General features: G+C 42.5%; 1 protein-coding gene across 2 annotated transcripts; it reads left to right on the forward strand.

The window, feature by feature from the left end:
• Window positions 1-25,422, forward strand: LOC140781862 (chloroplastic group IIB intron splicing facilitator CRS2, chloroplastic). Of its 2 annotated transcripts, none has more exons than XM_073128134.1 (8): window positions 1-393; window positions 462-546; window positions 649-716; window positions 1,033-1,083; window positions 1,191-1,264; window positions 3,653-3,711; window positions 3,796-3,872; window positions 24,706-25,422. In XM_073128134.1, the coding sequence occupies exons 1-8, from the start codon at window positions 163-165 to the stop codon at window positions 24,820-24,822; spliced, it is 762 nt and encodes a 253-aa protein (XP_072984235.1). In that variant the 5' UTR covers window positions 1-162; the 3' UTR covers window positions 24,823-25,422. The 2 variants fall into 2 exon arrangements, with proteins under 2 accessions (XP_072984235.1, XP_072984237.1); XM_073128136.1 differs by having other exon boundaries at window positions 29-393; window positions 462-562; window positions 644-716.

Consider the following 25,422-nt stretch of genomic DNA (forward strand, 5'->3'; position numbering starts at 1 on the left):
CCCGATTACAACCCCGGTCCGAGTTTAGAAACCGTGAGAAGCGTGGCTTTCCAAACTCGGTCCGCATTTTTCTATCTTCTCCGCATCAATCGAAGCAGAGAATCTTGTGCAGATTATCCTCTTTCCAACCCAACATTCTCCCGCCTCATCCAATCCAACGCAATGCTGAGCTTCGCCTCCTACCCCTTCACTCTCACCCCACTCCCCAACTCCGCTTCCTCACTTTCCCAGCGCCGCCTCCTCCTCCTCCGTCGCTCCAACCGCCACCACTCTCGCCGTCGCGTCCTCGCCTCGCTACCCGACCCCGCCGAAGGCGTCAAGGTGGAGTACACGCCGTGGCTCATCGCGGGCCTCGGCAACCCAGGAAACAAGTACCACGGCACTAGACACAACGTAAAGTTACTCACCTCAACCCTTTCTCTACTACTCCTTTTAGTCCGTTCTGACAAATCGTCGAGCAGGTGGGGTTCGAGATGATCGATCGCATCTCGCGGGATGAGGGGATTTCTATGAACACTATCCAGTCAAAGGCGTTGGTTGGGATCGGTAGTTCGAACTCTCTGTTGGCTTGCTTATCTTGTTGGTGATTCAATTTTTTCCTCCTTTTATCTATTTGGGGTAATTTGGTTATGGGTGGACTCAGTTCAGGTTCGATTGGGGAAGTGCCGATTTTGTTGGTGAAGCCGCAGGCTTACATGAACTACAGCGGCGAATCGGTGAGTATGTTATGGGAGTTTATGAGGGCAATCTTTTCTATTATTAGGTTGCTTTTTATTGTGAAAATATCCTGAAAACTTTAGAATCTCGTTGTGTATTTCTTGATATTGTTAATTGAAAGCAATATTACTTTTGGTGAGCAGGTGTAACTCCATTTTTTGGGAAATTGGTGTATTTTTCACAAATCATTAGATTCTTCGTGCAACTATTTGTAGTGTCCTTGTTTATTAATCATTTGTTTGGTCTCTAGTCCATTAAGTTTTCTTCATTTCTTCTTGATATGCATAGTATTCACTATCCTATTATCTTTTGTAGATCGGACCGCTTGCTGCATATTACCAAGTCCCATTGCGACATATCCTTTTGGTAGGTCCCAAGATGATATTCTCATGTGAAGAATATTCATTTTGTGGAATAGTATATACACTTTGATTATTTTTTCGTTACCATTTTGGGTTTACTTGTGAATGCAGATTTATGATGAGATGAGTCTACCAAATGGCGTCATGAGGCTTCAACCAAAGGGTGGTCATGGGCATCATAATGGGTAAATTCATATGTAGTTCATACATATGTAATATATTGATGGTTATATATATTTTTATGTTTAACAACGATAATGAAAGATTTCAGTGAGAAATGCTACCCAAGTTTATGTTGGAAGGGTCTATAATGGATTAATGATGAATGACCCAAGGCTACTATATGGAGGGAAATTGTAAGGAAAGTTAGGAAAGTAGTAGATTTTAACAGGGGAAGTTTGGTGACTTTAAGATTGGTAAGCTGTCCCCTACTGCATGATCAGTCATAATGATGTTATGTGGATACTGGATCAACTGGAAAGCACCATAGTTTCGATTCTATAGTGGCATTGTAGTTGCGTGTGTTAATAATAGTTGCTACTCAAGACTAATTAAAGAACTGGGATAACTTCTGGATTTAATTCCCCACTATTTTACATAGACTATATCCAAATACAAATATGAATTCAGATATTAAGATGGATAGAAAAATCTCAACCCATATCTAGTAGAATTCGGATGCAGAATTAGATCGGGTCGGATTTAATTTGACCCATTGTCACCCCTAGTTCGAAGAAAGAAGATAAAAGAGGATGGGGCTCACATATGCAATAGAGTTAGCTTGGCTTTGAGCCAATGACATTAGCATGGACGCAGTAATTGCAATAGTGACATCAACCCTAATCATTTTCAATTGTAGACTCTATGATAAGGTAATAGTTGGGATTTAAGATTTGGGCTTTGAAGGAAGACATGACCAAGGATCCTAGTTTCAGCCAATCATGAAACGTATTTGGACACGAAACTAGTCTAATGATCGGTTTCAGTGTGGTATCGATTGGATCGACTGATATCCAATCTGTATTTGGTCAATTTCGATAATTTCGGCCGAAACTGTTCGATATGGGTCTTTCAAAGTTAATCACGTTGGAACCATGAGAGATCTGACTCGTATCCGACCTGGGGATATCAAATAATTGATGTCCCTAAGCCCAACACTTCAAAGAGAAAAGCATATCTTCTCTCTCTTTCTCCTAAGAGTGCAAATTTGGCCTTTATTGACATTCCACGAACTCCTTCGACAAAGATCTAGCTCCCTCAACTCCGACAACTTCGAGTATGCAACTTTCTTTTTTCTATTTTTTATCTTTTCCCCTTCTCTCTCCTTATTTGACCCCTATGTGCCACTTACACGCATTTATAATATTTTTAATAAAAATTTTAGGATATTTGGAGATTTTTTAGGTATTCGGTATGTTAATTTTTAGTTTTTAGTTTAAATATATGTATTAAAACCTACATTATAGTGATTTATCTTTAGATTATTTTTGTAAATGACCTATTTTATTAAAGATAAAGCAATAATTAAATATAAATATTATTCAACACATAATATAATTAAATACATTCATTAAAATTAATATTAATGATTGAACACTCCATAATATAATTGAATACTCCATAATAAAATTGAACACATAATATTAATTGATAATAGTTCAATAATTAAAAGTAATATCTAGTTGAATGTAGACTGACGAGGAGGATCAAAGACTTCATTTGTCAGTACAAGAATAATACGGGGATGTTGCATTAAATACAGTCGATATTTTTTAAAATTCATCCACTGATAGTGTTACTCGTTGTAATGTCTCACATAGTCTTCATACAAATAGTAATTTTGTAATTCTTCTATGATATGATATGGATATTAAATATAAATGAGATTGATCAGCGATAGGCACTGACACATCATAAGCATATATAATAAAAGTATTTTTGCTCTGGTGGGTGTGATTGATATGATGAAAATGATGATGAACTCATCATTCTGTGGGTGCATCTTTTCTAATGTCCTACTACCTACAAACTCAAGTCTTTTGTATAAATAATATCTCTCTGAGAAGGTTATGTGACAGGAACGCATGTCTCATCTCCATCATTACCGCCACTAGACTGAGTCTCGTCATTATTATCATCACCATCACCATCATCATTATTATCTTAATCTCATTATCATTAATTTTATCTAAATCTTCTAAATGATCAATTGATTAGTTGATTTGATAATGATTGATGAAAATATAAATTTTTTTAAAAAATGCTCCACATGGTACAATGACCGGCATGACCATCCATAGTAATGAGTCTATCTAGATCAAGTAGTGATGTGCCAATCAGCACGTGTTAAGATTACTCATGATATGGTTCTAATCAACATGTTCTCACTTTATTGACATGTGGAATGCTGCCTATCAGCATAGTAAATTCATGCTATGAAGTGAAAAAATTTGTTTTTTCCTATAGTTTTGCTGTTTTGCTTCATTGTCATATTTCTAACACGTGTTGTGGAGGTATCATTTTTAAGGAGCCATAAAGAATGTCTCTTGATTAAGGTTAGTTGTCTATTTCAGAGTAAAGAGCGTCATTGAGCATTTGGATGGTTCCCGTGACTTTCCTCGCCTATGCATAGGTGGTTTATCATTATCTCTTATTCTATTACTTCTCAATGTCATTTCATAGTTCTTCAATTTTGTTGACTGTTCAAATCTATTAGGCATTGGCAATCCGCCTGGAACAATGGACATGAGAGCTTTTCTTCTGCAGAAATTCAGTTCAGAGGAACATGGGCAGGTATTGATTTGTTTTTTGTTTTTGTTTTTGACTACAAGTTATTTCCCTCTAGAGATCCGTTAAGACTGAAAAGTGGAGTTTGTAAGTATGACGGTAAGAAAGGATGTTACATTTTCTAATTATGTGGCAATTAATTATTTTGCAAGAAACATGATATGAAAATCTGTAGCTTACCTGATCTAAACTATAGGTGGGCAAAAACGACAGTTTGGTTTTACTTTAATGTTCATAAGTTGATTGCTCTCAGTGCTCTAAGTGAATCTTAAATATAATAAATAGGTTTTTTTTTTAATTCTTACTATTGTTCAAAATCCTATGCATGCTAGTTAGAATTATAAATCTCATAATCGAATAAATCAATGCAAGAGAGATGTCAAAAGTAATATGTTGAAAACTTGTCACATATGCATATTGTTTTCAGGGTTCTGAAACTCGATATTAGGATAGGGATTGGCCGTTAGAAAAAATAATATGTATCAGCTGTATTTGCTGCCAGTATTTGATCGGGCTATTTTTGATTATGTAAAATTCTAAATATTATTTAAAATGCAAGAAATTTCAAAAAATTAAAAATAAAGAAAAATAAGAAAATAAATATTAGTCACATATGAAGTCCAAAAACTAAATAAAAAACTCAATCAAAATTATAATAAATTTTGACTTGAATTTGATAAATTTTTATACTTGTAAATTATTGTAGCAGAATAACAATGAATAAATCTCTCTTTACTGTTGTTCCATAGTAGTAAAAGAAATAGAAGTTAAAAAGTGAGTGAGAAGGAGAGAAGAGAAATGAAAAGAAAAAACTCATCCGAGTTTACCAAAGTATAGACTAGTCGGAGGGAGGGACATCGGATCAATCGCTGAATGAGTGAAACACCCAAACCTCCAAATACATGTGTAAACCGCGTGGGTAAATCCCCCCACGCGGAGTATCACATGATCTGTCAGTACAAGGATTTCACAAGGCACACAACAACACAATTTCACCATAAATAAACTCAATTATAAGAGTCCGGAGACAAGTCCACAGGCCACAACAAGCCTTCCAAATATACATCCAAAATACAATGCTAAAGTCCAAGAAAATACAACGTCATCATCACACCCTCGCAGGGGCTTAATACACTAATATACGTCTTTGGAAAGAAAAGCGGCTACTCCTCGCAACCCGCACTGCGTCCCCAGCTCGAAATAATACCGCCACGAGGGTGAGCTTACAGCCCAGCGAGTAGGATTCATACAATCTAAATTAATGACATCGCATGTATATATCCAATGTATGCCCATATTTGCTAACGATAACGATAACGATATGCTTATTGAAATGACTTACCACAATTTACTAAGTCAATGCAATTGATAAAGATTACCAATCACTATCCTGGAACATGCTAGTTCCTAAACGTATTATGATAAGTTCACACAGATATAAAGCTTGAGACAATCTCTTTTCATACACATCTCAATCATAGGTTTTACATGTTATGCATAGCAATAAAATAGCAGTTTAGTCATCTCATGTCTACCAAGGCAATAATCATACTTATCATCGCTCACCGAGCTATTCACCACATAGGGTAAATACTCTTAAGAAACAATCATCCATCATCTCATACATCGAGGGGGATATATACACATCTAGCGGTAATGTCACCTACACGTGTATGGCGACACTACATGTGACCAGGTTGTACGTGGCCATCGGACTCGGGACCCCGGTCGTAAGCCCATATCTCACTCTCTCTAAATCATCACCGCCCTCGGCGAGAATCGGGAGCCCTCGGCTCATCAACGAACGCCCTAACCCTGCGTCGTCGGGTACCGCTAGAGATATATCCCCGCCTCACAATCATGTTCTTCTATCATCATAATCTAGTCCTAACTATGCAGTATAACTACCTGAATGCCACACAGGCTTCCCGACCTCAGGTGTAGGCCGCTAATAGTATAGTCATATAAGATACACTCTACCTTTAACCCTGGGCTGAGTGAGTAGGGGTACTGCCTAGTCAGAAATCGACTACTAATGATAGGTGGAAGTGGTGCAGTGTTTATGAGTGCATAAAACATGTTATAGTCATCATGATCATTACATTCTACGTTCACAGCAATCATACATCTATGCAATGGTATACCATACCGGACACATGTAAAGCATTATCATACTAATGTTGATGTCACATTAACATTCTCATAATACTATGATGAACATGTTATAAATAACTACGTATGCAAAAAATATAGTAGGGAGTACCAACTGCATGCATTAATACCGACATTTCCTACACAGGTATAATGACTGTAATTATGTTATGCTAGATTTGTATAACTCTACTCGCCTGGGGGGTCTCCAAGGTATGGTAAAACTCGTCAGCTAGTCCGGGATCCCAAAATCTTCTTCATGCGGTGTCAATCCTATTAATTCACGCAAGTAGAGTCATTAGCGAACTAATAGAATTACTTATCTTATTAGCACATTTATGTTTGGTACGAGACAAGGGTATCCTAGGAATCTTATGTTATCCCAAAATTAAGGATCAGGCTAATCAAAACATGTGAAAAATGATAAACAGGGTTATAGGGTCCAAATGGCCCCAAAATGGCTAGGCTAGAGGCAAAGGGTAGGCCCAAACCCAACCCACAAGCAAAAGGGCCTTGGTGGGCTAGGGGCCCAGCCACAGCCCACCAAGGTTGGAATAGTGGGGTGCGGCTGCGGCCCACTCCACAATGGGCTAATGGGCTACGGCTGCCGGCCCCACCCGGATCTAAGGCTAGGTGGGCTGCGGCTGCGGCCCACCCAGAGTCTTGGTGGGCTGCGGTGCGGCCCCACCCCCACAGCAATTAGTGGGCTGCGGTGGTGCGGCCCAAAGGGAAATGGGTGGGGGTTTAACCCCCACCCATCCACCTCATCTCCTTCCACTACCGATGGAAGGAGGGTGAGGCGGAGGGAAGCGCCCACGAGGCTGTGGGGCCGCGGGGCTGCGGCGGCGCAGCGCAGGGACGGCGGCGGCATGGGTCCGGCACAGCACGAGGCCGAGGAGGGGAAGGAGAAAGGGGAGAAAGGAAGGAGGGGGAGGAGCTTCTGGAGGAGGGGGTCGGCGAGCTCGGCGGCTGGCGGCAACCACGAGGGAGAGAGAGGAGAACGGAGAGGCTGTGGTGAGGGAAAGAAGAGATGAGGGAGATGGGTGGCGTGCACGGCAAAGGAAGGGAAGAAGAAGAAGAAAGGGAAGGGAAGGGGTGGCGGGCGACGGTGGCCGACGCACGTGCTCGGCATGTGCGTCAGTCAGGTTTTTTTTTATTTTTTATTTTTTATTTTTTATTTTTAAATGGGGTGTTACAACTATCCCCAACAACAAGGAATTTCGCCCTCGAAATTACGCACCTGAGTCGATAAATAAATGAGGGTAGGTAGACTGAATCTCTTCCTCAGGCTCCCAAGTAGCTTCCTCTACTCCATGATGCCGCCAAAGGATCTTGACCAGTGGTACGACTCTTCTTCGGAGCGTCTTCACGTATCTATCAATGATCCGTACTGGTTGCTCCTCATAGGACAAGTCCCTTTTTAGCTGGATAGGTTATTCCCTCAAAACATGTGACGGGTCATATAGGTACTTCCTCAATACTGACACATGAAATACATTATGAATGCGTGATAGCTCGATGGCAAATCCACCGTAAGCAACCCGGTCCGATCCGTGCCAAGATCTCGTAAGGGCCTATATAACGAGGGCTCGGCTTGCCCTTCTTCCCAAACCGAAATACCCCTTTCCACGGCGAGACCTTGAGGAAAACTTTGTCCCCAACTAGGAACTCTAGGTCTCGACGTCGACGGTCGGCATAACTCTTCCGTCGACTCGGGCAACTTTGTAAGTGTTCCCGTACCTTCCGCACTTTGTCCACGGTCTCCTGTATCAGCTCTGAGCTCTCTATCTTCCGTTCTCCCACTTCATCCCAACTGACAGGTGTCCGACATTTCCGTCCATATAACGCTTCATGGGGGCATCCCAATCTTTGGAGTGATGACTATTATTATAGGCGAATTCAATTAGGGAAGGTGTCGGTCCCAGGCGAGTCCGAAGTGTCCGCAGGCGAGGCACGTAGCATGTCCTCCAAGGTCTCGATCGTCCGCCCGACCGACCGTCGGCCCGAGGATGATAGGCGGTGCTAAATTGCAATTTGGTACCCGGTGACTTAGCAAAATGATGCCACGGCCTAGAGGTAAACCCGGGGTCACGGTCGAAGTAATAGAAACGGGTGCCCCATGGCGAGCAAAGATCTCATCCGGAATAAAGTGGCTAGATGATCCATAGAATCGGCACCGGCGGGAGGAAGTGAGGTGACTTGGTCAATCGATCCACAATAACCCATATAGAGTCCTTTTTCTTCAAGGTCTTGACGGACCCACCACAAAGTCCATAGTGATATGCTCCCACTTCCACTCGGGAATAGGTAATGGTCCGAGTGTCCCGGCCCGGCCCTCGATGTTCAATTTTGACTTGCCGACAAATCAAGCATCGAGCTACAAACTCGCAATGCTCTTCTTCAATCCCGGCCACCAAAAGTATCTACGAACATCATGGTACATCTTCGTCTCCCCAGGGTGCACACTGTAAGAAGTCTGGTGGGCTTCCTCTAAAATCTCCCGACGGAGTCCGCCCACGTCAGGTACACAGAATCTAACTCCAAACTTCAGGGTTCCCACTCCATCAAGGCAAAAACCCTTTTTACCTGAGTCTCGAACTTGATGGAGGACTTGTAGTAAATAGGGGTCTCCTGCCTGTGCAACTCTGATCCTCTCCGCTAGGGTCGGCCTCACAGTTAACTGGGCCAGTAGTCCAATACCCACATCTTTGGTTATGATGTGCACATCCATCTTCTGCAGATCTCGCAGGATGTCCCGCTCGGCGAGAAATCAAACTAGCCAAGTTCCCATCGACTTCCCGCTCAAGGCATCCGCCACTACATTTGCCTTCCCGGGGTGGTAGTTAATAGTGCGGTCATAATCATTCACCGGCTCAAGCCACTGCGCTGTCTCATGTTCAGCTCCTGCGGGTGAATAGGTACTTCAAACTCTTGTGGTCGGTGAAGATCTCGCACTTCTCCCCGTAAAGATAATGCCTCCAAATCTTCGGGCGAACACTACCGCTTCGCTAGCTCCAAGTCGTGGGTAGGGTAGTTCCGCTCATGGTTCTTGAGCCGCCCGGATGCATAAGCAACAACTCCGCCCTCTCCGCATGAGTACACGGCCCAAGCCCGAGTATGAAGCATCACAGTAGACACAGTAGCCTCCTCCACTGCGAGGAACTACAAGGACGGGTGCGAATATAAGTCTCTTTTTCAGCTCTTGGAAACTCTCCTCACAATCATTTGTCCATTCAAAACACCGATCCTTAGGGTTAGCTTAGTGAGGGGCGGCAATTTTTGAAAATCCTCCCACGAAACGCCGATAATACCCGGCCAAACCCAAGAAACTACGGACCTCCGAGACGGTACTCGGTTGCCTCCAATTGAGAACAGCAGTGACCTTGGATTGATCGACCCGGATGCCCTCTCCTGAGACCACATGCCCAAGGAACACCACCTCCTCCAGCCAAAAATCACACTTGGAGAACTTAGCAAATAACTTTTCTCTCCTTAGCATCTGCAGTACCAAACGAAGGTGCTCTTCATGCTCCCGCTCTGAGGCAGAGTAAATCAAGATGTCATCAATGAACACCACCACGAACCGATCCAAGAAAGGGCGGAAGACTCGGTTCATCAAGTCCATAAAGATAGGCGGTGCATTGGTCAAGCCGAAAGGCATAACCAAAAACTCATACGGCCGTGCACGGCACGGAAGCGGTTTTGGGACATCCGCTTCCCTAATCCTCGGTGATGATACCCGGATCTCGGATCGATCTTCGAGAAGACGCGCGCTCCACGCAATTGATCAAACAAGTCCTCAATGCGAGGCAATGGGTACTTGTTCTTCACGTCATTTGGTTCGATTCTTGCCGATAATCAATGCAAAGGCGGAGGGTACCATCCTTCTTCTTTACAAACAAGACTGGAGCGCCCCAAGGAGATGAGCTAGGCCGGATAAGTCCCCTACTTAGTAGGTCATCAATCTGCTCTCTCGATTCTTCCATCTCGCCCGGAGCCATACGGTAGGGTGTCTTGGAGGCGGTCCCGCCCGGGATCGGGTCAATGATGAACTCAACTCCTCTCGTCAGGGGAAGCCCTGAATGTCCTCGGGAAAAACATCCGGGAACTCCGCACCACCGGTAAGTCGGTCGGGGTTTGGGTCCCAACCGATTCGATAGACATGATTGCCACCAAGCGTGATCGGTCCACCGTAGGTCCTTACACAATCGACACTCAATGCCATCATTAGGCTGTAAGATGACCTCCTTGTCAGAAAGCGGTTGATACCGGCATGGTAGGCGGCTAACCAATCCATCCCCAGGATTAGGTCAAAGTCCTGCATCTCGAGGGGTAGGAGGTCCGCCTTAAAGTCCCACTCGCCAAAAGTCAAGGTGCAAGAGCGATAAACATGGCGGACTTCCAGGAAATCTCCAAGTGGGGTGGCTATGACTAAGGGCTCCACAAGAGGTCCCGGCGCCACATCCGCATTTTCCAGGAAGGACGTAGAAATAAAGGAATGGGTGGCCCCGGGGTCAAATAAAATCCTAGCGGTGAGGGCAAATAAAGTCATAGTACCTGCCATTATGTATATAAGCCTTAACTAAAAAAAAATAGGAAACACATTTTTCACAATATGTAAATTTGCATATGGTTAGGAAGGAGGATCTAATATTATGTATGAATAGGACATACGTAAAACTTAAACCATGCTTAATTTACTCGGTTACCTGTGGCCACGTCATTGGATGCTTCGGCATCCGCAGGTCATAGCAAAAACCCTAGGCACGTCCGCCCCGCCTCTGCTAGGAGGTCCGCTCGCGCGCCCCACGACCCCTACTCGCGGCGCATGCGGCTCCCCGTGCTCCCGGATATAGCAGGCGTGGTAGGAGTGGCTGGCGCTCTGCCTAACAGGGGACATTGCGTGCGGATATGCCCGGGCTCTCCACACTGGAAGCAGGTAATGCGAGCCCCGAGGCAGTCACGAGATATGTGACCCCTCTTGCCGCAAGCAAAACAAATTCGACCCTCAGGGGCCGACGGCCGTGCGAAACCACCACTGCCCGCACTGCTCAAGACTGCTGCTGACCTCCCGCCGCCAATAGAAGGTCGAGCCCTACTCGGCCCGCCTGAACTCTGAGGGCTGGGTCTACCCGGGCTGGGTAGCACTAGATGCCGCGCCACCCGCATAAGGGTGACACCTCGGTCGTAGGAAGGTCCCACCAGAATGGCCTCCACGCGGACGCCCATCAAAGCGGCCGGTACGACCCGCCGCCCGCTCCTGATGCTGTGAGCGCTCCTCAAGTAAGTCCTTCTCCGCTATCCCCGCATTCTCTACCAGTTCTGCATATGTCAAGTTCTTCACCATGTTCACTTGCTTGCGGATCTCGATTCGGAGGCCCATCTTGAACTGGTCAGCCCTAGCAGTATCATCCGGTATAACTCTAGGGCAGAAGCGGGACAAGGCATTGAATCTGTCCTCGTACTGAGCCACGGTCATATCCCCCTGCCTCAACTGGGTAAACTCCCTCGTCAGCTCAAAACGCAGAGATGCAGGGAAATATTTCTGGTCGAAGGAGTCCGAAAATGCCCTCCAAGTGATGTACTCCCGGCCCGGGCGATCCGCATCGGGCGCTCGGTGGCTCTCCACCACTCTTTCGCCTCCCCACCCGGAGAAGGAAGGTGGCAAAGGTCACCCGACGACTCTCCGGCACTCAAAAGCGGTCGGGATCTTCCGTATATCCACCATCCACCTATTAGCCTCCATGGGGTCCGTCGTGCCGCCGAACAAAGGGGTTGAGCCGCATGAACCGGTTCGGCCGATCGGGCGGACCCGCCTCCCGCCGCTCGGGCTGGAGTAAAATGCCCCGACGGCTCCCTCGGTATGTGCATCCCGGACATGGCCGCCGTGCGCTCCGCACTAACTCCTCGATGAGCCTCTCTTTGCCGTCTCGACAAGCCGTCCCAAGGCCTCAATGCTAGCCGAAGCACTTGGCCGTCTTGGTTCATCGACGGGGCCGGGCCGTCCCACGACCGATCGCACGAACGGGCCGAGCACGTCTAGGCGGCATTCCTGCTAAGTTCAAAGCAGTTTAGCGCTTAATTCACACGTATAGCACAATTCGCGAGTGACTCTATTATTCATTACTCCTAGTTGTTCATTATTATTATTCAAATCCTATGTATTTGAATGATATCTAGGAAGACTTGCCGGATTTATGGTGAACCTAGGCTCTGATACCAAGTTGAAACACCCAAACCTCCAAATACATGTGTAAACCGCGTGGGTAAATCCCCCCATGCGGAGTATCACATGATCTGTCAGTACAAGGATTTCACAAGGCACACAACAGCACAATTTCACCATAAATAAACTCAATTATAAGAGTCCGGAGACAAGTCCACAGGCCACAACAAGCCTTCCAAATATACATCCAAAATACAATGCTAAAGTCCAAGAAAATACAACGTCATCATCACACCCTCGCAGGGGCTTAATACACTAATATACGTACTGGAAAGAAAAGCGGCTACTCCTCGCAACCCGCACCTGCGTCCCCTAGCTCTGAAATAATACCGCCACGAGGGTGAGCTTACGGCCCGGCGAGTAGGATTCATACAATCTAAATTAATGACATCGCATGTATATATCCAATGTATGCCCATATTTGCTAACGATAACGATATGCTTATTTAAATGACTTACCACAATTTACTAAGTCAATGCAATTGATAAAGATTACCAGTCACTATCCTGGAACATGCTAGATCCTAAACGTATTATGATAAGTTCACACAGATATAAAGCTTGAGACAATCTCTTTTTATACACATCTCAATCATAGGTTTTACATATTATGTATAGCAATAAAATAGCAGTTTAGTCATCTCATGTCTACCAAGGCAATAATCATACTTATCATCGCTCATCGAGCTATTCACCACACAGGGTAAATACTCTTAAGAAACAATCATCCATCATCTCATACATCGAGGGGGGATATATACACATCTAGCGGTAATGTCACCTACACGTGTATGGCGACACTACATGTGACCGGTTGTACGTGGCCATCGGACTCGGGACCCCGGTCGTAAGCCCATATCTCACTCTCTCTAAATCATCACCGCCCTCGGCGGAGAATCGGGAGCCCTCGGCTCATCAACGAGACGCCCTAACCCCTGCGTCGTCGGGTACCGCTAGAGATATATCCCCGCCTCACAATCATGTTCTTCTATCATCATAATCTAGTCCTAACTATGCGGTATAACTACCGAATGCCACACGGGCTTCCCGACCTCGAGGTGTAGGCCGCTAATAGTATAGTCATATAAGATACACTCTACCTTTAACCCTGGGCTGAGTGAGTAGGGGTACTGCCTAGTCAGAATTCGACTACTAATGATAGGTGGAAGTGGTGCAGTGTTTATGAGTGCATAAAGCATGTTATAGTCATCATGATTATTACATTCTACGTTCACAGCAATCATATGTTTATGAGTGCATAAAGCATGTTATAGTCATCATGATCATTACATTCTACGTTCACAGCAATCATACATCTATGCAATGGTATACTATACCGGACACATGTAAAGCATTATCATACTAATGTTGATGTCACATTAACATTCTCATAATACTATGATGAACATGTTATAAATAACTACGTATGCAAAAGATATAGTAGGGAGTACCAATCGCATGCATTAATACCGACATTTCCTACGGGTATAATGACCGTAATTATGTTATGCTAGATTTGTATAACTCTACTCGCCTGGGGGGTCTCCACGGTATGGTAAAACTCGTCAGCTAGTCCGGGATCCCAAAATCTTCTTCATGCGGTGTCAATCCTATTAATTCACGCAAGTAGAGTCATTAGCGAACTAATAGAATTACTTATCTTATTAGCACATTTATGTTTGGTACGAGACAAGGGTATCCTAGGAATCTTATGTTATCCCAAAATTAAGGATCAGGCTAATCAAAACATGTGAAAAATGATAAACAGGGTTATAGGGTCCAAATGACCCCAAAATGGCTAGGCTAGAGGCAAAGGGTAGGCCCAAACCCAACCCACAAGCAAAAGGGCCTTGGTGGGTGGGGCCCAGCCCACGACCCACCAAGGTTGGAATAGTGGGGCAGATCGCAGCCCCACTCCACAATGGGCTAACGGGTGCGGCTGCAGCCCACCCGGATCTAAGGCTAGGTGGGCTGCGGCCCGCAGCCCACCCAGACCGGGCTGGTGGGCTGCGGTCTGCAGCCCACCCCAACAGATTAGTGGGCTCGGCACGTGCGTCAGTCAGGTTTTTTTTTTTAATTTTTTTAATTTTTTATTTTTAAATGGGGTGTTACAATGAGCTTGGTGAAGTGTGAGATTGAGAGGAGAGTGTGTGTGAAAGATAGAAGGTAAAAACTGTAAATATGAAAAGAAGACAGTTAGTGACATTGATTACTAATGTCTCATAGGTTAGATATATTTAGATTAGACCTACATCTTAAAAAAATTAGTTTCTGCCAATATTGTTGATTTCGACCGATACGGTCGAGTTTCGGCTGATTCGGTTGATACGACCAATCCTAGACCAAAATCAATTCTAATCTCAACCCGAATCGGCCGATTTTGGGATCCATGATTGTTTTTATAATGGATACATTGACTTGCGACCACATTGTTCTACTAGTCAAAATTCAATGCATTTCTCCAAGTAGCTGATCTAAGTAAGATTACATTAGTTCCAAATCTTACTTTCACTAGTATTGTTATTATTCCATAGAGAAACATATTGAAATTTCATGTACAATAAACCCTCTAACATCAAAATTCTAAATCTCACAGAAGATTCACCGATCGCATTTTACTGAGTAAAACACTTAACAGTTAAGCATTTCATTTAGGGCCACTATGAAATAGAGAAGTTTAGGGTGTAAACTATTTGGATAAAAAAAATTTTAAATAGGTCTAGTTTGATCAAAAACTCTATTGCCCTTGGTGTCTATGTTTGGAGGCTCAAGCTCCCCTCATATTTAATACTAGCCCGGCTTGATCACCAAAGTAAAGCTCAAATTTAATTACGAATAGATTCGGCTAAATAAACTCAATTTATACTTTATATATATATATATATTAATGTATTGAAGTACGATCATGGATAGGGGACGATCACCTCACCACTTAGTAAAAAAAAAAAAAAATATATATATATATATATAATATACTAATATAATAATTACATGTATATAAAAATTTGAATAATATAATTTATAACTATAACAATATATATATATATATATATATATAGCCTATGGGCCAACCCTTTCTCAGACTTGATAATTAGTATATATTACATATACGTATATTTTTAAATGCAAATAATATAATATTAATGCTTCTAAACTAATACGCATGACAGCTATGAGGGTATGTATTAATAGGGAGACGAGAATATATATATATGTATAAAATATCCCAATCTCTTGTGTAGGTTCGATTAAGCTCGAAATCAATTCGGAACCGAGCTTGTACGTAACTCCAGTTCTATTAAGGGCAAGTCGATGACCCCATCTTTGAATAGCTTTTCATAGGGATTACCTAGCGGTTTGGTATGACCTGTTATCTTACGAGTCAATTGTTGTTTTACTTATGATGCTCATATTCCTTTTAATTTTCTGAACCATTTTAATGTTTGGGAAATTTGCATCGAATTCAGCTCAATGAACTTAATTTATCGCTAATATATATAGTGTATTGAGAGGCAATTTCACGGGCGGTGGGAATAAGGTCACCGTACCGCCGACCTCTAACTCGACAAGCGAGTGCTTAGGCGGAATGACATTTTAATAATATTAAAAATAATTATATATAATATATAATACTAATATAGTTTATTATATGTATATAAAAATTTTAATTGTATAACCATAACAATATATATATATATAAGTTGATGTGATTCGGGCTTGATCGGGTGTAACACCTACCATCAAATACATGTGCCCTTCATGTCATGTGCAACCTATGTAATGTCCACATGATATATTCATCAATATTTTAACACAATAAACAAGAGGAAAGCCCATATTTTTATAAATAATATAAAACATAAGGAAGTCCAAAACACCATAGACCACAACAAGCCTCAAAATACAAACCATAAATAGATTATAATTCCTACACAAGGGTTGCAAGCTTTCTAGCTTACTTTACAAGAATAAAATAAATAAAAACTAAAACTAGTCTTCGTTAGATCTTCCACGGGCTCGGGTCAATTAACCGATCAAAAAATATTTCCACCAAAATCTAGTGAGCATAAAGCCCAGCAAGTATCTCTTGTTATAGTCTAAAAATAGTGCAATTAATGATGCAACAATAAGTAAATATGAATATGCACATCAAGATCAAATCAATACATCAATATCCCATAACATATTTATCTAATGCGCACATACATTAACAATCAATAATCTACAATGCATCAATCCAGACTATCGAGTCCTCAAACTTAGGCCTATGTAGAGCTACGCTCGTAGGCCACATCAACACTCACACCCGGTCGCACAATACCCACAAGGGATGATCGATCCTAGTGGTAACTCGCTAAGCGATCACTGCGAACAATATGACCGAATTATTTGCCACTTTGTAGATTAAGAACCTCAGTCGTAAATCCATCACATAGGTTAGCATCAATACTATCTTCCGAGCCCTCAACTCCACATCATTACACCACCGTGTAAAAATCTTACATGGGGTCACCTCGTAGGATGGGTGTTGAGGTTGGGTTAATTGGGTCAAACCCATTTATCTTAGCTTAGTCATTTTTCTCTTCACAACACTTGTCATATTTTAGGACATCTCGCCAGTTCGAGCTCAAAGAGTGAAATGCTTGGACAACGACATTCCAACGCCCAAGCTTCACGACATAGTTGAGGCATTTGAACGCCCGACCAACATAGTTCAAATTCCCGAACTTGGAAGTAGCAATTATTGAGGTGTTCGAATGCCTAGCCAATGGCATTCAATGCCAAACGTTGATTTCAGTCCCATTAAATTATTTGTTTGGAGCTAAAGTTTAATTAATTTTAATTCATTAGGATTAGTCTCCAAATATATATGCAGGGAGCAGCCATTTCTAGGGATTAATGAAGAATATTGCAATTGCCTCTTTTTCTACCTCTCCTCTCTCTTGATCTTCCTCCCTTTCGTTCCTTCAACCTAGCCGTTGCGACCACCAAAGCCAACACCCTCCTTCCTCCTCCAATTGTTGTACCACCCTAGCCCCAAAAGGGCCAACATCCTCCTCTTTAATTTTTTCCTTCTAAATAATAAATTATCAATTCCATCATCACCATTAGCCTCTTTATCTCCATTATACGTGCTCCGATCTTTCGGATGGAGAAACGACTTAATCCGATCAGAAATGGTCTTAGAATAGATTCTAGGGTGGATTTTGTGAGAACAATTCTAGAGAGCTGGGTGGGAGGGCTTTGTTTTAGATGGGTCGAGTCATTTTCACTTTCGAACACTTGCCATTTATTTAAGACATCTAGCTATTTTCGGCTCTGGGAGTCAAATGCACGGCAAACAACATTTAAACGCCCAAGATTCAAGACATTGTTGAGGTATTTGAATGCCTAGCCAATGGAGTTCAAACACCCAAACTAGAAAGCAGCCATTATTGAGGCATTTGAATGCCAGACCAACGATGTTCAATACCACACATTGATTTCAATCTGGTTCGATTATTTCTTTCGGGTTAGGGTTTAATTAATTTCATGTCATTAAGGTTACTCTCTAATATATATATGGAGAGCAGCCTATTATAGGGATTAATGAAGAATATTGCAATGGACTCATTTTCTACCTCTCGTCTCTCTTGATCTTCCTCCCTTTCGTTCCTCCTTTCTCCTTCAATTGTCATACAACCCTAGTCCCATAGGGCCATCCTCCTTTTCATTTTTCCTTCTAAATAACAAATCTACCATGTAACAATCCAAAATAATAATAATAATAATAATAATAATATATTTTGGGCATGATGCAACCGACCACGTTGTGGTCGACCTCGTGCCCAAGCCAAAGCTCTGTAGGTGAGAAAAATTTCTCACATGCTGTGGCAGGCTATGGGGGCGCCACATAGCGTGGGCCTGGCTAGCTAGCCACGGTGGGCCCCGTCGCCATAGCCACAGCCTCCCTCCCCACTGCCTCTCTCTCTCTCTCTCTCGGTTTCTCTCTTCTCTCTTGAGCACTCCCTTTCTCTTCCCCTCTTGCCGCCACCAAGGTGAGCCCTCACCTCCTCTCTCTCCCCCTCTCTCCCCCTCTCTCCCTCTCTCTCACTCACTCCATCTTTAACTCTTGGGTTTGCCGAAACCGAGTCGTCGGTGAGTGGGCCGCTGGGCGGCCGCCAGCCGGCCTCGAGCCCCTCCCCGCTAGCTCGGTTCCACCCCTCCCTTCCCTTCCCTTCTCCTTCTCCTTCTCTTCTTCTTCTTCTTCTTCTTCTTCTTCTTCTTCTTCTTCTTCTTCTTCTTTCCTTTTCCTCCTCCTATTCTTTTGCTCGATTTGTGGAGTTGGCTGAAGTGGTGCTAGGCTCGGCCTAGACTTGTGGCGCATTAGTCTTTGGGTTGAGCCCAGGCGCTTGTATGGTCTTTGGTCTTGAACTAAGCCAAACACTTTGGCACTTTGGATTTTATTTATTTATATATTTATAATCTATGTATTTATTTTTAGTTAATATAACTAGATTATTTAGACATTAATTATCTTAATTAACATATACATATATTCTTTAACATGATTATTCTTAATAAACTAGTAAAATTAATGATTAATTATGTTATGAATTGTTACGCATAAATATTGGTGTTATTTAATATATATATATATATGTTTTGTTAGATTAATAAATAGTTTCCTTAATTATAATCATGAGATTTATATATATATATATATATATATACTAATATTCATAATATATATTTTAAGTAATTTTTAACAATATTATATACTCTTGTGTGTAGAATAAGATACTAGCCTTATTAATTAATTAATTAATTAATTTATTATTTTGTATAATTAAGTAAAGAGTATATAGTTTCCGATTAATCAAGATAGAGTAAGAATTATTTAAATTAATTATAAATAGATCTTGTCTATACTTATATCTTATTTATAGTTGTTTAGCCTTTTATTTTATGTTATAATTATATATTTAGAATATTTCTATATAAAAAGAAACATACCTCTTCTCCTTATATTATAACTAGTATCTTATGATAATAGTATAATTATAGTATTTGAATCATATCTATAATGTAGATCTAGTTATGTAATAAAAAATAAAAAGAGCGATTCTAAACCTAATATATCTTTATATTTTACTTGAATTAATTCTTATTGGATAAACGGCTAACATCATAGTACTTATATATTTTCAGATCCCGAGCCCTTTATGTGAGACCCTGTGGAACTTATTAGAGATGAGTGACGGTTGATTGATTGAGGTGAGAGATACGTGTGTTGAGTCTTTTGCTCTAAGGTGAGTAGTTTTATCCCCTAGACGCCTTTCTCAATTAGGATATATTATTTAATTATATATATGTATATTTTGGCCTCCAGCATAATTATATGATCTTATCTAGAGATAATTTTAGTCGAGCATATTTTATCATTCATTTGATTAGATCGATCTTGGATATTAGTATGTTGATGATATATACGAGATGATTAGAGATGACTATTGTTATGACTTTATGTCGGGATGATATGTAGCATGAGTATGCATGTAATAGACTAGCATGAGTATGCATGTGATAGACTAGCATGAGTATGCATGTGATACATGTACCATTGGAGATTTCATCGCATCATATATTTCTTTTGACTCCTCTTCCACCTAAATTCCTGATATGCATGGCTTATTATAGTCTTGGAAAGCATGATAATCGATTGACAGGATAGTTGATAGCAAGTGTGAGGATACCCAAGTGAGTGCAAGAGTTAGGACGCACTCGTTAGTACGTGTGCGCAGTAGACATTCTAACACATGTCGTTCACTAGGGCATATGTGACGAGTTATCATTGATACGATTCAGACTTCACCGATGTCGTCTCGAGCATGGATACACTTTAGGGATGTCTTTGTCTCTTGTTTAATATTTAATTCTAAAAAAAATAAGGTTTTTATATGTCGCATTCGAACATGGGTGGAGTGCATTCGAACGCACTTGTGAACGGATACATCAAGTTCGCACATCCGAGAGAGTGCGAAATGTGCGTCGAACGTACTTGCGAATGCGTACATCGCATACATCGCATTCGCAAATCTAGAGAAGTGCAAAATATGTGCGTTCGAACGTGGTCGGCGAAAATGTACTATTTAGGGTTAATAATTGCCATTTTTAAATTGTTTGGTTAGCCTCTAAAGGTGTGGATGGCAACCATGGAATCATTTTTGATGAATTGAGTTTTTGCCCTGCTCCCTTAGGGGCGGTCCTCTCCTCCCCCTTCTTTCAATCTATCCATCACTTGACCTAATCCTTCCATCACCCATAACCCTTCCACGACCACTTACTCACTAGTGCCGCCCATTAACGCTGGTCCACCACCATCCACCATCATCTAGGATCTCGTGCCTCTATCCACGGATCCTAAGACGGACTAATCGATGTTCGTCCACTAATTGGATAATATCTCCGATTTGCCTGAAATTAAGTTTTTGGAAATCTCTTTTCCGGGGCTACAACATATCAAAATCTCATGTCAATCGACGGCGGCATCTTTCGGGATCTATTTCCAAATTTCTTTGTCGGATCTGTCTAGATCCGCAAATCGAAAGGATCGAACCTTGGCCTAAGGGGAGATCGTATCAAGCTGGTATCAGAGCCATCGTTCCTCACACACACGCTTCCTATGATGACAATCAAAGCCATGGCTGCATGGCAAGATGAGAAAGAAGAGATTCTCCCAATAGAAGAGGGGAAAATGATTGCGGGGACTTCCACCCGCGGAACCACCCAATCAAATCAGAATATAGAAGAACCTAGTGTTCAAGCCGTGTTGGGGTCTCTTTCCGAACAAATGGTCATCAACAATCAGATGATTATGGAGATGATGCGGGAATTACGGGCGACAAGGAAATACATGGCAAACGGGAATGCACTATCGACTCCACAACGCGAGTCCACTCCTATGAAACCGCCGCTATCGGTTCAAAATTTGCAACCACAAGAGCCGCACGCCACCACCCTATGGGCGAGAGACAAGCAAGGATGGTTCCACTAGGCCCAATTGCGGGTGAGCCCATCCGACGAGCGAACCACTATGGAGATCACCTTGGAGATCAAGATCCATGAGTAGGGCAATACAAACTGGAATCACGGCGAGTTAATCAAAATCGAAGGAGGAATTATCAACCATTCATGGTGCATTCTCCTCTGGTTAGACAAGGACTTGAACATGATCTGGATCGAGACAACAACATCCATGGGCAAATTGTGCATCGCGCATTCCCCAAGTTCAAAGGTGGCGATCCAATCGATTGGTTGTATAGGGCGAGCAATTCTTCGCATACCGGGTACGGCGGAAGAATATAAGGAGACGCTTGCGAGCTTCCACCTTGAAGATGCGGCGCTTCACTAGTTTCGAATAACCAATACTAATGAGGCTATCAAAACTTGGGCTGACTTTTGTGCCGATATCACGTTGCGATTTGGAGCGTCGGGGTATGAAGACTTCGATGTTCTCCTCTCAAAGACGGTGCAAAAGACCACGGTTGGGGCATACTATGAAGAATTTGAGAGGATAAGTAGCCGATGCCAACCCTCATGGACGGATCAGCAACTTCGCAGCACCTTCATCTCCAGGCTACGGGGAGACATACAAGCCGACGTGAGGGCTTTAAGGCCTAGAACCTTAAATAAGGCCTTTGAAGATGCCGTGCTCATGGAAGACAAGCATCGAACCAAGAAGTTACATCTAAAACAGAACTGAATGAGCCAGGGAAGCAGCAATCAAGCTTAACCAACCATAGCGGCAGGAAATGTTACTAGAGTACGAAGAATCGCTACTGCAATGGTGACTCCTCGAGCAACCCTGAAGCCATCCCAAGATGTGAAGTACGCACCTAGAGGTCCGGGACGAGCACTCACACCTGCGCAAGTGGAGGAACGAAGAGCCAAAGGCCTATGCTTTCGTTGTGATGAGAAGTTTGTACTCGGACATCGTTGCGCTAAATCGATGAGATTGATGATGCTAATAGATGGATTGGAGGATGTGGAGGAAGAGATTGTAGATGAAGATAAGGGTGTGGCTTGACAGTGAGGAGTAGCTAAGGAGTGACTTGTGGAGGACATGATGCCGAGATCTCCTCCACGCCTATTCCGGGACAGCAACGCTAAAGACTTTGCGGGTGAACGGTGTAGTCAAGAAAACCGCAATGAGAATCTTGATCGACACCGAGTCCACCCATAACTTCATTGGCAAGAGACTCCTTAGGAAGATTGGGCTCAAGTCGGAACCAATAGAAGGGTTCGATGTGATGATTGGATATAGCACTACATTGAGGGCAGATTTTATTTGTGGAGGTGTGGAATTGAAAGTGCAAGGCAAAACTTTCACATTGGATCTTTATCCGTTAGCCTTGCGAGGTGTCAAAATTGTCTTGGGAACCCAATGGCTTTGAGCTTAGGGCCCATAATATTTGATTTCTCAAACCTCACACCGACATTTTGGAAGAATGGTCGAAAGGGTCTTTGTTGGATGGAAACCAACCGCAGCAAGGGCCAATGTTGTAACCACCTTTAGGCCTTCCTTGTGCGGGGACCGAGCTCTATTATTGCAAATGGCTATTGCTGAACCAAAACATCCACCACCAAGGAAATAGCTGCCGACATGCAAGAGCCGCTGCGGGGAATTCAAGGATCTCTTCGAGGAACCCCGAGGACTGCCGCCGACCCGTCGGCACGACCATTGCATCCAAATATTTCCGGGGTTGAACCAGCAAATGTTCGGCCCTATCGGTACCCGCATGTCTAGACAGAAGAGATCAGCAAATTGGTGGTAGAAATGCTTGAGCAAGGGATTATTCAGGCGAGTAGAAGTGCCTACTCATCGCTGGTGCTTCTTTGGTTCGGAAGAAAGACGGGAGTTAGTGATTTTGCGTCGACTACCGAGCCTTGAATGCGATCACCATCAAAGACCGGTATCCAATACCGGTGATCGAGGAGTTCTTGGATGAACTCACGGGGTTGGCTTACTTCAGCAAACTTGACTTAAGAGCGGGGTATCATCAAATCTGCGTCGACCCGGAAGATGTGCATAAAACGACGTTCCGAACTCACGATGGCCACTATGAGTTCCGAGTCATGCCGTTTGGGCTCACCAATGCACCGACCACCTTCCAAGGGCTAATGAATGACCTTTTCTGCCCACTCTTGTGTTGGTACATGCTTGTCTTCTTTGACGATATTCTAGTGTATAGTAGGAATTGGAGAGAGCAGTTGCGGCAAGTGCGTGAGGTGTTGAATATCTTGTGACAAAACTAGTTAAAAGTCAAGATGAGCAAGTGCCTTTCGTGAGAGCCACGAGTGGAGTACTTGGGACATATAATCGAGAGAAGTGGAAGTCGATCCAAGTAAGATCAAGAATATGGTGGACTAGCCGATTCCCACTAATCGACGAGAATTGAGGGGATTTCTTGGGTTGACGGGGTACTACCGACGATTCGTTGCCAACTACGGCAAGATTGCTGCCCCACTGACCTCCTTACTCAGAAAAGGAGGGTTTCAATGGACGGGCAAGGCGACGGAGGCCTTTTACTCGTTGCTCTTCTGCTATATGATAGATTCACATCTCACACTTTTAGGATTGTGAAAACATTGCAGGCTTGCAGACTTACAATTCATGGACTTTGTTATCATTCAGTAGGATTTATGAGACCATCCTATTAAATATCTCATTCACAGCTTTGACCTTTGTTTTGCTTGAGATAGTTGAGTGAGATGTTAAAAGCCACTACTATTGGATCAAAAGGTTCAATCATAGATTCCTCAGTCCCTCTACCAGCATTTGTCGTCATTGTGAAATTCTGGAAATGGGTGGAAATTATTGGAAAGCGGATGCTTTTGTTAGTCTGCATTTTCATGATAATCATCAATCAGCAATCTTGACATTTAGCCCTTTGTCTTCTTTGGCTTAAGTAGTTGACAAAATGTTCTAGTACGAATTTTGCCATTTAATCTTAACCTTTGGAATATCTGGCAGTGGGGATTGCATACTGATAACCAAAATAATATATGGCTTTATTTTGAAATACATTTACTGTTGAAACCAAAACCACGACAATATTTATCTTGACAAACGTGTTTAGAACCACATTTAAAACTAACATTTGTGGCATATCAGAGAATAGTGTATGCTGATCTGCATTAAAAATTGTTCTAGAAAGAAGCCTGGCAACTTCCTTTGTTACCTGGCTAAAGTTTTGTATTTGTTTTGCCTATAATGGAAGGCATTTGCCAGTTGGTAATTGAAGATGACTTTTCCATAGATATTGAGTATCACTATTTAGTCACTGACTCTTAGACCTTAGGTTCTCATGCCCTGGATTGCTCCTTGATCTCCCATCCACTACAGCTTTTCAAGTTGGAAATACTATGATTTGGTGATGCTGTGTACTTAACATACTTTTTTCTTTTGGTTGCCACCAGATAGACACTGCTCTAGAGCAAGGGGTGGAAGCTGTAAGGACTCTTGTGCTCAAGGGCTTCAATAAAAGTGTTGATAGGTTTAACTTGGTGCAGAAGTACAAGTATCACAAAGTGTGAGATTGTTGAATCACTTGGAATTTTTCTTGGCAGTAAAAGCCAGATATGTACTATCTGTGTGGCCTGTTGAGTGCTGCAGATCTAGTAATTTGCAGATCTCAGTATGCCAACTTTCCATCAAGTCGGTATTATCTTTGTAGTAAGATAAGAGGTATGCTCATACATCTTGATACTGATGGAAACTAACATGATTGACAAGTGACAAATAAAAGGTTTTGCCGTGCTCAACCAAAGTGGAACATGGGGAATTATTTACGTGAATGGAACAGATGGAGGTCTTGAAGAAGTTATTATGTAAAAGGATTTCTTCAACTAATTATGAGGACTAAGACTGGAAGCCAAAGTTCAAGAAAAGAAAGGTATTCTGGTTATCTTGATGGTGTATGACATCCTATGAGTGAAATAAATGCTTGTGGTCTTTGTTCATGTCTAATATTCTCAACAGAGAGGAAGAACATGTGCCAAAATATCAAAGGCTGCAAGATATGTTTCCTCTACATGATAGCTTCAATCTATTCTTGATCGAAAATCGTCATATTTTGTAACTTTGGTAATTTAAATGCTTCTATATTCTAAGATTTGATTAATTTTGTCATTGAA

The sequence above is a fragment of the Typha latifolia genome, chromosome 2, assembly GCF_019914945.1.
Source record: "Typha latifolia isolate L0001 chromosome 2, TyphaL0001v2, whole genome shotgun sequence".
In the NCBI taxonomy this organism is placed as follows: Eukaryota; Viridiplantae; Streptophyta; class Magnoliopsida; order Poales; family Typhaceae; genus Typha; species Typha latifolia.

Bases quoted from the DNA above. Each gene is read 5' to 3' on its own strand.
- LOC140781862 (XM_073128136.1), top strand. From the start codon at position 163: ATGCTGAGCTTCGCCTCCTACCCCTTCACTCTCACCCCACTCCCCAAC. The intron at 394-461 runs GTAAAGTTACTC...ATCGTCGAGCAG, and splicing joins ACCACGGCACTAGACACAAC to GTGGGGTTCGAGATGATCGA. The intron at 3,873-24,705 runs GTATTGATTTGT...GGTTGCCACCAG, and splicing joins GTTCAGAGGAACATGGGCAG to ATAGACACTGCTCTAGAGCA.